The 12,536-nt window shown below is 38.2% G+C and overlaps 1 protein-coding gene across 1 annotated transcript in view; it reads left to right on the top strand.

Moving 5' to 3' along the window:
* LOC129725999 (uncharacterized) overlaps nucleotides 1-10,836 on the top strand; it is a 94,862-nt gene extending 84,026 nt beyond the window's left edge. Inside the window, exon 5 of the mRNA XM_055682512.1 lies at nucleotides 9,354-10,836. Coding sequence (XP_055538487.1) covers nucleotides 9,354-10,064 — 711 coding nt within the window. The 3' untranslated portion in view covers nucleotides 10,065-10,836. The remainder of the gene's footprint in view (nucleotides 1-9,353) is intronic.
* The last annotated feature ends 1,700 nt before the right edge of the window (nucleotides 10,837-12,536 follow it).

Here is a 12,536-nt window from a genome sequence, read left to right as displayed (position 1 = left end):
GACGTTGGACTAACGTCTATATCGAAGTTAGGCACCTGAATTTGAAAATCTAGTAATTCAACCGGGGAAAACCAGGGAAAAGTGGTCAGGTTTTGAGCGCTTATATATCAGTCATTTCTTTTCAGAATTTCGAGGTTTTGGCATCAACCGATCAGAAATTCTTTTACGGTTGAATTTATGTAACAAAAATAACCTATTGTTCGAGATACACTATTGAAAAATTGATAAATCACATCGATTGTCTAAATCATACCGAGCAACCAATCACCACCTCTCTTCACAAGCACAGTCGACACTAACGGATACAACCGATCTGATTTTGTAAACAGTCTCGCAGCTTTCAACCAATAACGAGCTCGCTTTCGGTAGCTGCAACAGGTGTTTCAACACCGTTTTAAAATGCTTCTTTTATCATTACCACTGAACAGATTCTAAACACCAATGGCTTGATTGATAGGGGAAATATTGCGCAAGATTGTCATATAATAATTTAAATATGTTTTTGATACTAAACTAGTTAAAAGTTGTGTTAAAAGTCTTGCACATTCAACCAATCACAAGCTCGCTTCTTGTTTGCTCGCGGATGGATTTTTGCTTTGGGCTATATAATAGCCTGTGTCGTCTCATAGCATTCATCAGTTAACAAGTGAAAGGCCACCAGGCCGGTCTTGTATAATCAGCAGCGGTGGCTGATTCCAGCGGCCAAACTGAGCTGCAGCAGAACCAGAGCGGTGGTATCAGGCAGCAGCGGCGGAGGTAGTGGGAAGCTGCATTTCTTCATTCAGTTCGGTGCTCCTTCGATCTGAGTTGGACCCCACCAGCGGTAATCCAATTCAGATATCGTTGGGTGAAAACGTTGGGTGTGTGTGCAGTGTGCACATATAGCGTATGTGCATCTGTATTGATATGACATTTGCGATGATAGGGATGGCGCTGTTGCGTGTGTATGGCTAGCTATAGCGTGCTAGTGTCTTACACACGCTATAGCTAGCCATACACACGCAACAGCGTGTGTAAGACACTAGCATGTGTAGCATATTATGGCTATTGCGTGTATATCTTCAGCGTGTGTACGGATAGTTATAGCTTGTGTGTGGATAGCTGCTGCGTGTGTAATGATTAGTTATAGCGTATGTATGGATAGTAATAGCACATGGTTGGATAGCTTATGCGTGTGTATAGATAGTTGTATCGGATGTATGGAAAGGAATAGCGTGTGTATGGATAGCTATAGCTACAGCGTGTGTATGAATAGTTTTAACGCGTGTTTAGATAGTTATAGCATGTGTGTGAATAACTATAGCGGGTGTTTATCGAAGATTATTATTGTCATTGAAAATATTAAAACGTCTTAACGAACACAGTTGTGAATTTGATTTTACAGCAGCGATTTTAACTTCTTCAGCCAGTCTTTATTCATCGAGGAAAAATTACTACCTATGAATGATCAACACTTATTTACTAGAAATTTGATTTAGATCAAAACGGGTTCTTTTGAGTATCATAAGTTATTGGTAAAAAGAGTTGCAAGTTTTCTCAATGAGCATTCATTAAATTTTCGTTTTTGTTTCTCGGTGCGCGGTTTTGATTTTGTTTCTCGCACACAGAGAAAGAAACAAACTTGTCGCTATCGTGAAAAATAACAAAACAATTAGAAATGCTCTAAATCACAACTGAAGAAGTTAAGATATTTTCCTGTCACTCGCCCAAACCTTGATAACAACTACCGAAAAACGTGTGATTGAGCTCTTGCTATATTGAGTTATTGAACCAAACGTTTTTTTTTTCAAATACATGAAGTTATATGCTGTGCTGGAACTAACCTAGCATGAGTTTTATCGATTAAATGTCAAACAATTTTCAAATTTAAAATTTTCGGTTGAATCGTTCTGGGCTCCAATTTCAGATAGTTTCGTAAAGTTTGCTTTTTGCTTAGATAGGAAAATTTTACCAATTCGCTCAATTAAATGATTGTCTTGGTAGTGCAGCAAACAAAGGGTTGATTCGAATATGTATGAAATGACAGCGATTAAATAAAAGATATCCATTCTTTTAGTATATATTATTATTTATAACGTTTTAACGTCTCAGCATCCAGAAATGCACTGTTAGATAAAATTGCAGCAAATACTAGAGTTGCAATTCTCTCTATTATTTGTTTTAATGGAATATAAGAATACCGTAGTCCAACGTCATGCGGTCGTGTCTTGAATACCACCCTCCTACTTTTTTTATTGTTTCTAATATAAATCAGCGCCGTTCTGCAATCTTGTCATTTTGAAATTTAATGCTTGCGTCAACGATGTTTTGATTAGTTAGCAATTACAACTTGAAAATAACCTGTTTTGAACGTCTAACAAGTTGGCTTGCTTTCATGAAGTTATATAATACTTCATATAGCACCAGTACTTGCTATAGTAGCCTCCAATTTCTGCGCTTTTCTGGTGATAGAGATGTCATGGAAAAGGTAATGTCAACTGAAATCTATAACTGAAGGTTGTATTAGAGAAGTTATCCCAACTGTTCTATAACGACATACTTGGGGATGAAATTGATCACCTGAAAATTCGTGATAGAAAATACTAATCAAAAGATATTGCTTTTACAAAACCAGGCAATGCTAACGTGTCCTTAAACGCAACTTTTGCATGATTCACATACCTGTCAAAGTTAACCCTTGCATGCCCGGTGCAATTTTGCATATTTTCGAAAAATTCTTCTAACTCAGTCAAAACTCAATCAAATTTGATCAAACCAGTTTCCAAATAACAAAAAAAAGTATTGAATTTACTTAATGTAATCTTAGTTGAGGGTTGATTACGTTAAATTTGGAGAAGTGAGTAAAGTTTGATTAAAGCTCAAAAAATGTATGTTTAGTAAAGCGGGAAATGTATGTAGTTTCGCGGGAATGCGGAGATTAACGGGAGTAGAAGGTGTGACTAGACTTAGAAAAAAATTTTCTCGTCCGGACGGGACTCGAACCCGCAATCTCCGTTGTCTCCGGCAAGGTGTTTTGGCCAGTTAAACTACTGGGTAAGGTTAACTCTTCCTAAGACCAATGTCGAATCATCCTCTACTGTTGTGTTCCCACATCTCATCACTCCGCGATTAAACTGCACACACTGCCCTGTGGGAGTTTATTTCTGTAACTGAAAGAGTGGTCTCTTTACGCACACTATGTATAATGACTTATTATAACTACATAGTGTGCGTAAAGAGACCACTCTTTCAGTTACAGAAATAAACTCCCACAGGGCAGTGTGTGCAGTTTCATCGCGGAGTGATGAGATGCGGGAACACAATAGTAGAGGCTGATTCGACATTGGTCTTAGGAAGAGTTAACCTTACCCAGTAGTTTAATTGGCCAAAACACCTTGCCGGAGACAACGGAGATTGTGGGTTCGAGTCCCGTCTGGACGAGGGAAATTTTTTCTGAGTCTAGTCACACTTTCTATTCCCGTTCATCTTCGCATTCCCGCGAAACTACATACATTGCCCGCTTTACTTAACATAAAATGTAAGTCAATTATGACAAAAAATGAAATTAGTTCGTAAAGTCAAAAAATGTAATTTTCAATAATGATCATTCCATACCATTAAAGAAATACTGATGAATTCGCAGGAAACCACAAAGATTTTAATTTCTGAGCTAGTTTTCGAGCTTTTGCAACAAACTGAATTCAAATCGGTCTAACGGCGATCAAATAAGAGCAAATTTAGCAACAAGCAGCTTGTGAACCAAAATAAAAAAAAATTTACCCTGCAATATCGTTATTTTCGTTTCCAACTAGCTGTATATGATATTTTCCAGTACAGAAATCATCATTTATCTTTAGCATATCGAAATAAAGCACATTGCCAAAAAATGTATGGATTTCAACGGTGATCAATTTCACCCCAATTTACCTCATAGTACCTTATAGAACTATTGAGTTTATTTCATGAAGTAGACGATAGGAATTCACCAATAGCCATAGAGGTTCACTGGAGCACATACCAGTACTTATTTTAAAATTACACTATTTCGGGAAAAATGTACATGAAGCTAGTTATTTGGAAATTGTTATAAAAATTGATCAATTTCACCTCGTTCCATGGTACTTTAATATTCTGAGAACGTACAGAACGGAAATACTCATATTGGATTGCTTTTTGTGATTTTGGGCTGTTTTACAGAAACTGGAAGTCGCCATTTCGGTTATCAAATTTACGTATGGAGTTTCACTTTCGGAAGTATTGAAATGGTTGGCCAAATACCACTTCAGGTTATTCTCCTGAAACCAGAAGTCGCCATTTTGGAAAACGTTGAGTGGGGTCATCCCAGTTCCGAATATACCAAATTCGGGTGATGTCCGGATATTCAATAATCGTTTACAGTAAAACCTCTTATCATGTAACTTTTGAAAGAAAGAAATCGAAGTAATAAGAATTGAGCATGACCCTTCATGCTTAGTTCTCCTCTATAATGATATCACAAGATGACATGTGAACTTTTATAACAAAAATGTTTGCTGGTGTCCAAGAAAACACGTCTGAGAAGAAGTTATTGCTTTAATCCACAAAACTACGTAGAAATAATAAAAAAATCACAGAAGGGTTGTGTGCAAAGCCACGACCGCAAGGTTGAAGTAGAATACTTTTACAAGAAAGATAACCCGGCTGCTTGCGTGTCACTCATTTTTTCTAGTAAATAAACGTTGACTAATCAAATGCGAAAAATTAATTTTTATGCAGATTTTTTCGGATTTCGTGCTCATGACTGAAGGAAAAGATAATTCAGTACGTTCTGAGACACGGAGATAGAGTAAAATTTATAATTTTTACAAATTAAAAAATGTAAATCAACTCAAGAGGCAATATTAACTTTTCAATCATCAGGTTTTTATTTTATCCTGAAAAGGACAATTTGTTGTTCAATTCAATATCGAATAAGATAACGATCACATCCTGGTGTTATCACTGACAGTGCGAATAAATTATTCCTTGTGATAAAATAAACAGTGAAAGTTGATTTAACTCTCAAAACTAGACGGCTCATGTGTTGTCAAAATGAGTCAACTTTTAATTGAATGCATTTACTAGTGCCCGCTATCGCACAGAGACTGCATTTTACTAAAGTGCCTCACTGCATCTGCTGCTATCGATTCTGATACCCACTGCAACTGCTACGCTATCCGTAGCCATGCCACAGTTGTGGCCGCTATACGCTGCCATTGGTATCCGCTGTCCCTGCATCAGCTGGCCCAGCTGCTATCGATGCTGAGATACGTTGCAACTAGTGTGCTATCCATTACTATGCCACAGCTGTGGCCGCTATTCGCTATCGCTGGTATCCACTGCACTGCTACTGCTGCTGCTAAGGGAGGACTGCTGTTGTCACTGTATAGAACTATTATGAGCGGCTTCGACTGAAACAGGCTCTTATATAGGCTTAATAGCATATTTTAAATTGCAAGGTATATGATTCTGTTGACCGTGCTTGGGAAGCAATCATATAACGACCAATCAGAGGTCGAAGTTTTCGTTTTGACAAGGCTTGACTATTTTCAATAGTACAATAGTTTGAATATTAAAATTACAATTATTTTCATTTGGAAAGAATCTCAGAAGATTTTCCAATCTATTGCTGCAAAAACGAAAGAAATCCATCGAATACTAACCGATTTATTAGCATTTGAAATTGGACATATTTTTCACTTTTTTCGGTTTTAGATTTTCATTTCACATCCCTATGTAGCCGAACTTCCTGAGAGAAGTATTCTACTTCAAAAAAATGCATAAGTCACCTCCTAATCGATGTTTAAACCAATGAAATGTGGCCTTTTCTCCAGCCAAATGTCCCTAGATCAAGTTTAGGTAAAAGTAAAAAAGTAAATCGAATCCCGTAATGTGTTACCATTCACAAAACTACGAAAACATCAGAAATGTATTTTTTTTTCTGCTCGACTCCCACATAATCAAAACATGGATTTTTCTGCAAGAAAATATTTGCAGATGTTGAAAGAACGACGAACATTTCGTTGAAAAAAATAATCACATGTCATCGCTTAGAATTTTGATTTAGAGGCGAATTGAGCTTATGCTAAAAAAGTCCAAATTTTGCATGCATATGTATAATACATATAAAGTTCAAAAAGAGTATTTTAATGTGTTTTTCTGTATGCAGTCAAACATACTTCAAACATACGTAGTTTTGAAAGTAACATCTCAACTTTTAGCAATAAGATACCTATTATTTTTTCTCAAATGTCTTTCCTGAACATTAACAAACATTTAAATGAAAAATAATTACAATTTGATTAAGAGGCAAATTGAGCCCAAATATTCATGATTTTGCATATTTTACAGAGCGTTAATTTTACTCAAAAGTCTTCCCTTAACATAAATAAACATTTTAATGATTTCAATTATATATCATAGCTGTGAGACAAACTAAGCCTAAAAAACCATGGTTTTGCATTTTAAATGTGGTTTTGTGAAAAATATTTAAATTTTAAATAATCAGATACCTATTAATTATCTTTCTGTCTTAAACACTTTTTCTAAATATCTTTTTTAAACATCAACGAACATTATAGAAAAAATCACAGATCACAGCTTCGGGTTTTGATTTAGAGGCAAATCCAGCTTAAAAAGGTCATAATTTTGCATGTTTCACGTAGTTTTGTGAATAATATCTCGAGTTTTAGTTATCAGATACCTGTTATTTTTCCTCAAATGTCTTTTTTAAACATCAACGAACATTTTAATGAAAAAAGAATCACATGTCATCACTTTGAATTTTGATTTGGAGACGAATTAAGTATAAAAAGTCATAATTTTGCATGTTTCACGTAGTTTTGTGAATAACATCTCTAGGTTTAGTGATCGGATACTAAATATTTTTCCTTAAATGTCTTTCCTGAACATTAACAAACTTTGAATTCTGATTTGGAGGCAAATTTAGCACAAAAAGTCAAAGTTTTGCATGTTTTACGAAGTTTTGTGAATAATATCTCAAGTTTTAGTTATCAGATACCCATTATTTTTTCTCAAATGTCTTTCCTGAACATCAGCGAACATTTTCATGTAAAAAACCTACATGTCGCCGCTTATATTTTTGATTTAGAACGATTCAAAATGATGATGATTACTGAACACCTCAGAGACGGAGGGAATAATATCAATAAGATCGAGCGTTACGGAATTCCATTTTTCTATAGTAGAGAAGATAGAGCTTCGTGATACTAGGTTTTATATGATAAATAGTAAAAATAATTTATCATACGGTACGAAGTTTTGTGCGAAGGCTGCGTTTTTGCACCTAGGAACAGACCTTTTTTTCTGTGATATTATAGGGTAGAACATTTTTATTTGGTATTACTATCTGTACGACATAAAGCATTATTTTACTGGAAAATGAATGTTTCTTTCACAACGTTTTCCATAAATAAAATCGAAGCCACTTACAGCAACTTGCAGCCCTTCTTGGAATTTTTTCTCATATTATTTAGGGTCCTCGTCCAAAAACTGGTAGATTTTTGGTCTGCCGTTTTTGTGCCTATCTGCTAATTACGGATGTCTTTCAAAGCACTTTGTTATATATAGTTAAAACCTTGACCTTCGGCACGATCAATGGAAATCTGGTTAATACACTATTTATAGTTCACATTTCTTCAATCAAAATATTAACTGCAGAATCTTAACTTGTACAAAAGGTAAAAATTATTAAAGGAAATATAATTTATAATCAAATTAGAAACTATTTTTGTTCATTTTAAACGATAGTTATTGTATTGCCGCAATACGATTCCCAAGCGATCGTTTTTTTTTTGTTAATGGTTTAACATCAACAGTTCCTTATAAGTCTTTTACCACATTCGCTGTATTAGGAACAGCAACATTCAAACAAACATACATAAAATTTTGTGTGACTTTTACGATTTTGAGATTTCTACTAGTGTATAGAAATATTAGATTTTACGTTGAAAGTGCAATTCCTTTCCGGCTCCGCAGCGGTATGACTGAGCTTTATCGTCATCCTGCTGATTTGCACGAGGAAGAGAAATCCTGGGCTGGATCGGCAGGCAAACACGATGTTCGTTTGTCATGATACTGCGGATTGCTCCCACTTTCAACGTCGTTTGCATTGAGCAGCTAGAGCGTAATGCAACTTTCGCGTTAAGTTTCACTTGCTTCTTGGTTGTTTTTTTTCGTCTCTATGCCGTTCATGATGAGCAGGCGTGAAGCGACGACGGTTGCGGTAGGTTTTATGGGAGACAAGAGAGTAGTTCGAAGCATTTTGTTGCGATGGATGTGTTCTACTTGACATGATACCGTAATTGCCAGGCTGGTTTAGCAAATTAGGAAATATGGTTCGAATACTATGTGGGGAAATACTGTCGCAGGTGGAGGAATACTCAAGTGAATGAATTCATTGCTTTAGATGATTGTTATTTTTAAGCAATGATATTTGTTCCGGTTTGCTTTAGAACAAATCGTACCAACTCTATAGATGTCAAAGTTGATTTGCGGTTTCATTTTTCAAGTCAAACTTGGATTCAATCTGAGACGTTTTATTCTTTCTGCTCTCAGAATCACTTCCAAAATTTATAAAACAGTAGAAGGTGAGACTTCCGCCATGGGTGTTCTACTCTACGGAGCACTACTTTGGCTGAGATTTCATTGTCATTTGCATATGGGCGATTGATCGTGAAGCTCACCCGCGTTTAGCAGCATGGCGGCAAAAAGGTAGTCAAAAAATTCTTAGGCAAGTTTCAGGTTTTAATTTCAGTGAACGCCGAGATCCGTATCCGATAACAAAATCTGGAGTGAAGGCCATATTTCTTCGAAATATAATTCTAGTGCAAGCAGCAGCGCTTGGAGCAGATGTTTTAGGTTATCCTAGCAGGAAAAAAAATGTTTCGTGCTCCGTAAGCCGATCTCTTCCGATCGCTATCAAACACGGTTGCAGGTTTTCGTGTGAATTTGTCTAATTAAATGTCGCCGGTTTCGTCTGCCGGTTGCCAACAACTATATAGTTTCGATGTAGCGTTTTTAATGATGGCATTTTTTTCTTTTCATTTACCTCAGAAAAGCATGAGGGGTAAAATGTTAGAAGATAGTCTTGAAAAAACATGATGTTCGCCGCAGGACTACGGTTGGGTAGGAATAGTTAATTTGCTTTTTGATCGAAAAAACAGGTCTTTTTTTTACCGGGATCAAAAGTGATGCTTCGCTTCTGCTGCTTCAGACAGTTTCTCCAAATATAATAATTATTATTTTGACGTAATGAATAAATAATTACTCAAATATTTATCACATTTTAGTCAAATCTGGTATCTAAATATGTGAACTATTTCTCTATATTTCAGACATCCGGAGCGCTTCCCATATCTAACGCTGAGTTCGAACTTTTAATGGCGAAATTATTGAAAACCTGGACTAACAGTGGATACGCCAAGACACCCCAGCTGCCAGCCCAGCGACCGATTCTACCACCGTCTGGCGTGCTACCACCATCGTCGGGGCCACGTGGTTTTCAACAGTTTCCTAGTGCAGGTGGCAAATCTCAAATCGTACACATTCCAACAGCCCCGCGGAACCCGAATCTGTCTACGGTTCAGAATGTGTTCCGGGTGCAAAAAGCGTACGTCGTACCTGCAAGCTACTACCCAGGTGGTACTGTCACATCGGCAGTCCGGCCAACAGGATATCCTAAAGCCCCACCGGCAATCGCGTGGGCGGGACTCAACGTGCCCCGGGGCTCAGGTGCGTCCTTTGTGCTCGCTTCACTGCAAGACGCAAAAACTAATCGACGAAACGATGTGGTGCGAAGGTTAACGGCGCAGCCGTCCATAACTGCAACTATCGTTAGACGAAATCCTCAGTTTGAGGTTGAAATTATACCCGCTTCCAGTTATTACCTGAATAACGACCGAGAGCGGCAGTCCTACCAACAAACCCTGCACTCCAATATCGGATCGACCCAACGAGTGATATCACAACAAAGTCCATATAGCGGGACTTCGTCCTACAATGTGCCCGTCGGCAGTATAGGACCTTTCTATTCTGCCAGCTATTAATCTGTGGCTGTAAGACACTGTTTACTGGTCTTCACTGTAGTTGGTATCTAACAGAGATGCGATATGACTTAGTAGTTCAAAGAATGTTGTAGCTTGTAAGGCGAAATAATGAAATTAAACTGTGTAAATTCGATAAAAAATTATTTCGGTCAATAGAAATGAAAAAATAATCAATTTACCAATTCAAATATTTTCCTTCTTCTAATATTTCTTTCTAACCAATTATTTCAGCAGCATTTTGATAAAAAATAATGTAGTTAGTAGAAAGTTTGAAGATTGAAAATTACACATTGTCAACTGTCTATGCTTGCAGCTAATTTAAAATCTCGATTTTATTTGTAAATGAGATACATTTCCAATGCAGTCATAGTTTAAAAGTATTTGAGAAGAATAAATTCTACTGCAATACACGTGTATTTTAAGACTTGAAGAATACAAAGCTTCGCAACCACAATACTCGAGAATATATAACTGAATGTGTTAGTTGAGACGGAAAAGGCTTCTAAAAAAAATAGTGCATATGAGATAAAGAAACAAACTAAAATTTGAAAGATCGGAAATAAGTCGAATAATAAATTAAAAAGGATACAGTAAATAAAAACTGTTTGTATATAGAGTTCATAGTAGTAAAACGTTGAAATTCATTACAGGGTTTACGGAGGGGAGTAGAGAAAAAACTGTCAATGCAACAAAAAGGTATGAAAACTGGGTAAAAAAACTGAAAAGTAAGGTTAAATTTATGTACGAAAATAAAAGAATATATCTTTGACTGGCGTCTTCCGAGCTTTAACAGGAATTAATTAGAGACAATGACAAATTAAAAAAAATTGAGGGCAATAAGTTCAAGCAAAAATTTCATGAACTTGACAAGTAGAAAAAAATCATTCTGTGCCGAACACGCATCAGTATCGGATGTGTTTGGTGATCGCTCCGATAGAATATAAAACAAAAGACGCGCGAGCAAGTGTTGGCATTGTTTGCCTGGTCGAGTGAAGGTTCAAGGTCGCCCGCCTTTGTGCAACTGTTTCGCATCGTGGCTGTTTGCTGGTGCGTAAGCCGATTTGGCTGCTAAGTGATTTGTGCTACAGCAGTGGACGAGAATCTCAACACAAAGGAGGAAAAAGAAGAAGCCAACAGTTGACAGCGAGTTGTGTCGCTGTGCTGAGTGATCACACACCCGGCTCGCTGCTGGTGGCTGTTTGGAGCTGCTGTATTGGTGCTGCTGGCTGTAACGGCTGCAGCTTCGACCGTTCGGACAACCAACCCTGCTGAAAGGAGAAGTAAAGAGGTACGTGTTCTGTCGGCGCTAGTGCGCTAGATTTAGCGCGATGGATGTAGATCCCTCGCCTCCCGTGCCACCATCCCCGAACCCCTCCGACCCTGTCCCTCCTGCCAACCCTTCCTCTGTTAATTCTCCAGTCCCCCCTCGCCCCAGGCTTTACCCGGACGGATCTCAGGGCAGCTTTACTGTTTTCTTTCGGCCAAAAGCAGGACCGAAATCGAAACCGTTCAACATCCTGCAGATTTCGAAAGACCTGACGGAGGGGTACAAGGCCGTGACCGAAATCTCCAAGGTCAGACCCAACAAGCTCCGTGTCGTGGTCAGCGACCTGGAACAGGCCAACGCTATTGCTCGCTCCGAGCTTTTCACACGCGAGTATCGCGTTTATATACCCGCACGAGACGTGGAGATCGACGGTGTCATAACCGATTCGAGTCTGTCGGTCGAGTGTATCTTGGCAAGCGGTTTTGGCTGCTTCAAAAATGCTTTGTGTAACGACGTATAAGTAAAGATAATAGATTGCAAGCAATTGCGGTCTGTGTCTCTTGTCAACGGCACAAAAGTGTACACTCCGTCAGACTCGTTTCGTGTTACGTTTGCCGGATCTGCTCTCCCTAGCCACGTCTCGATCGATCGGGTTCGTCTGCCTGTGCGTTTGTATGTACCCCGTGTTATGAATTGCCCCTATTGCAAGCAGCTAGGCCACACAGCCGCCTACTGCTGCAGTAAGGCACGATGTAGCAAGTGTGGAGAAACTCATGCGGACGATTCTTGCAGTGTAAATGCTGAAAAATGTATTCACTGCGGGGAAAATCAGCATGAGCTCTCCACATGCCCGGTGTACATGCAGCGCAGAGATAAAATCAAGCGGTCACTTAAGGAGCGTTCAAAGCGATCTTACGCTGAGATGCTGAAGAAGACCGTGACCACTTCTACCATAACATCGAACCCCTTTGATCTGTTGTCCTCTGATGAAACCGATTCTGACGATTCACCAGCGGGAACAACTTATGCCAATCCTGGGGCGTCTAAAAAGAGGAAAAATATTTCCTCTCCTAAACTTCCCCGAAAAGGTCCAAAGATTTCCCAAAGTGAAATGAAAGTTACAAACAAACCAAACAGTGCTGCGGAAAAACCGAAGCAAACTCCTCCTGGGCTTGCAAATTTAAAGTCCCAGAAGGAGTTCCCAG

The sequence above is a fragment of the Wyeomyia smithii genome, chromosome 2 (assembly GCF_029784165.1).
Source record: "Wyeomyia smithii strain HCP4-BCI-WySm-NY-G18 chromosome 2, ASM2978416v1, whole genome shotgun sequence".
NCBI lineage: Eukaryota > Metazoa > Arthropoda > Insecta > Diptera > Culicidae > Wyeomyia > Wyeomyia smithii.
This window is presented reverse-complemented; position numbering and strand designations above follow the sequence as displayed.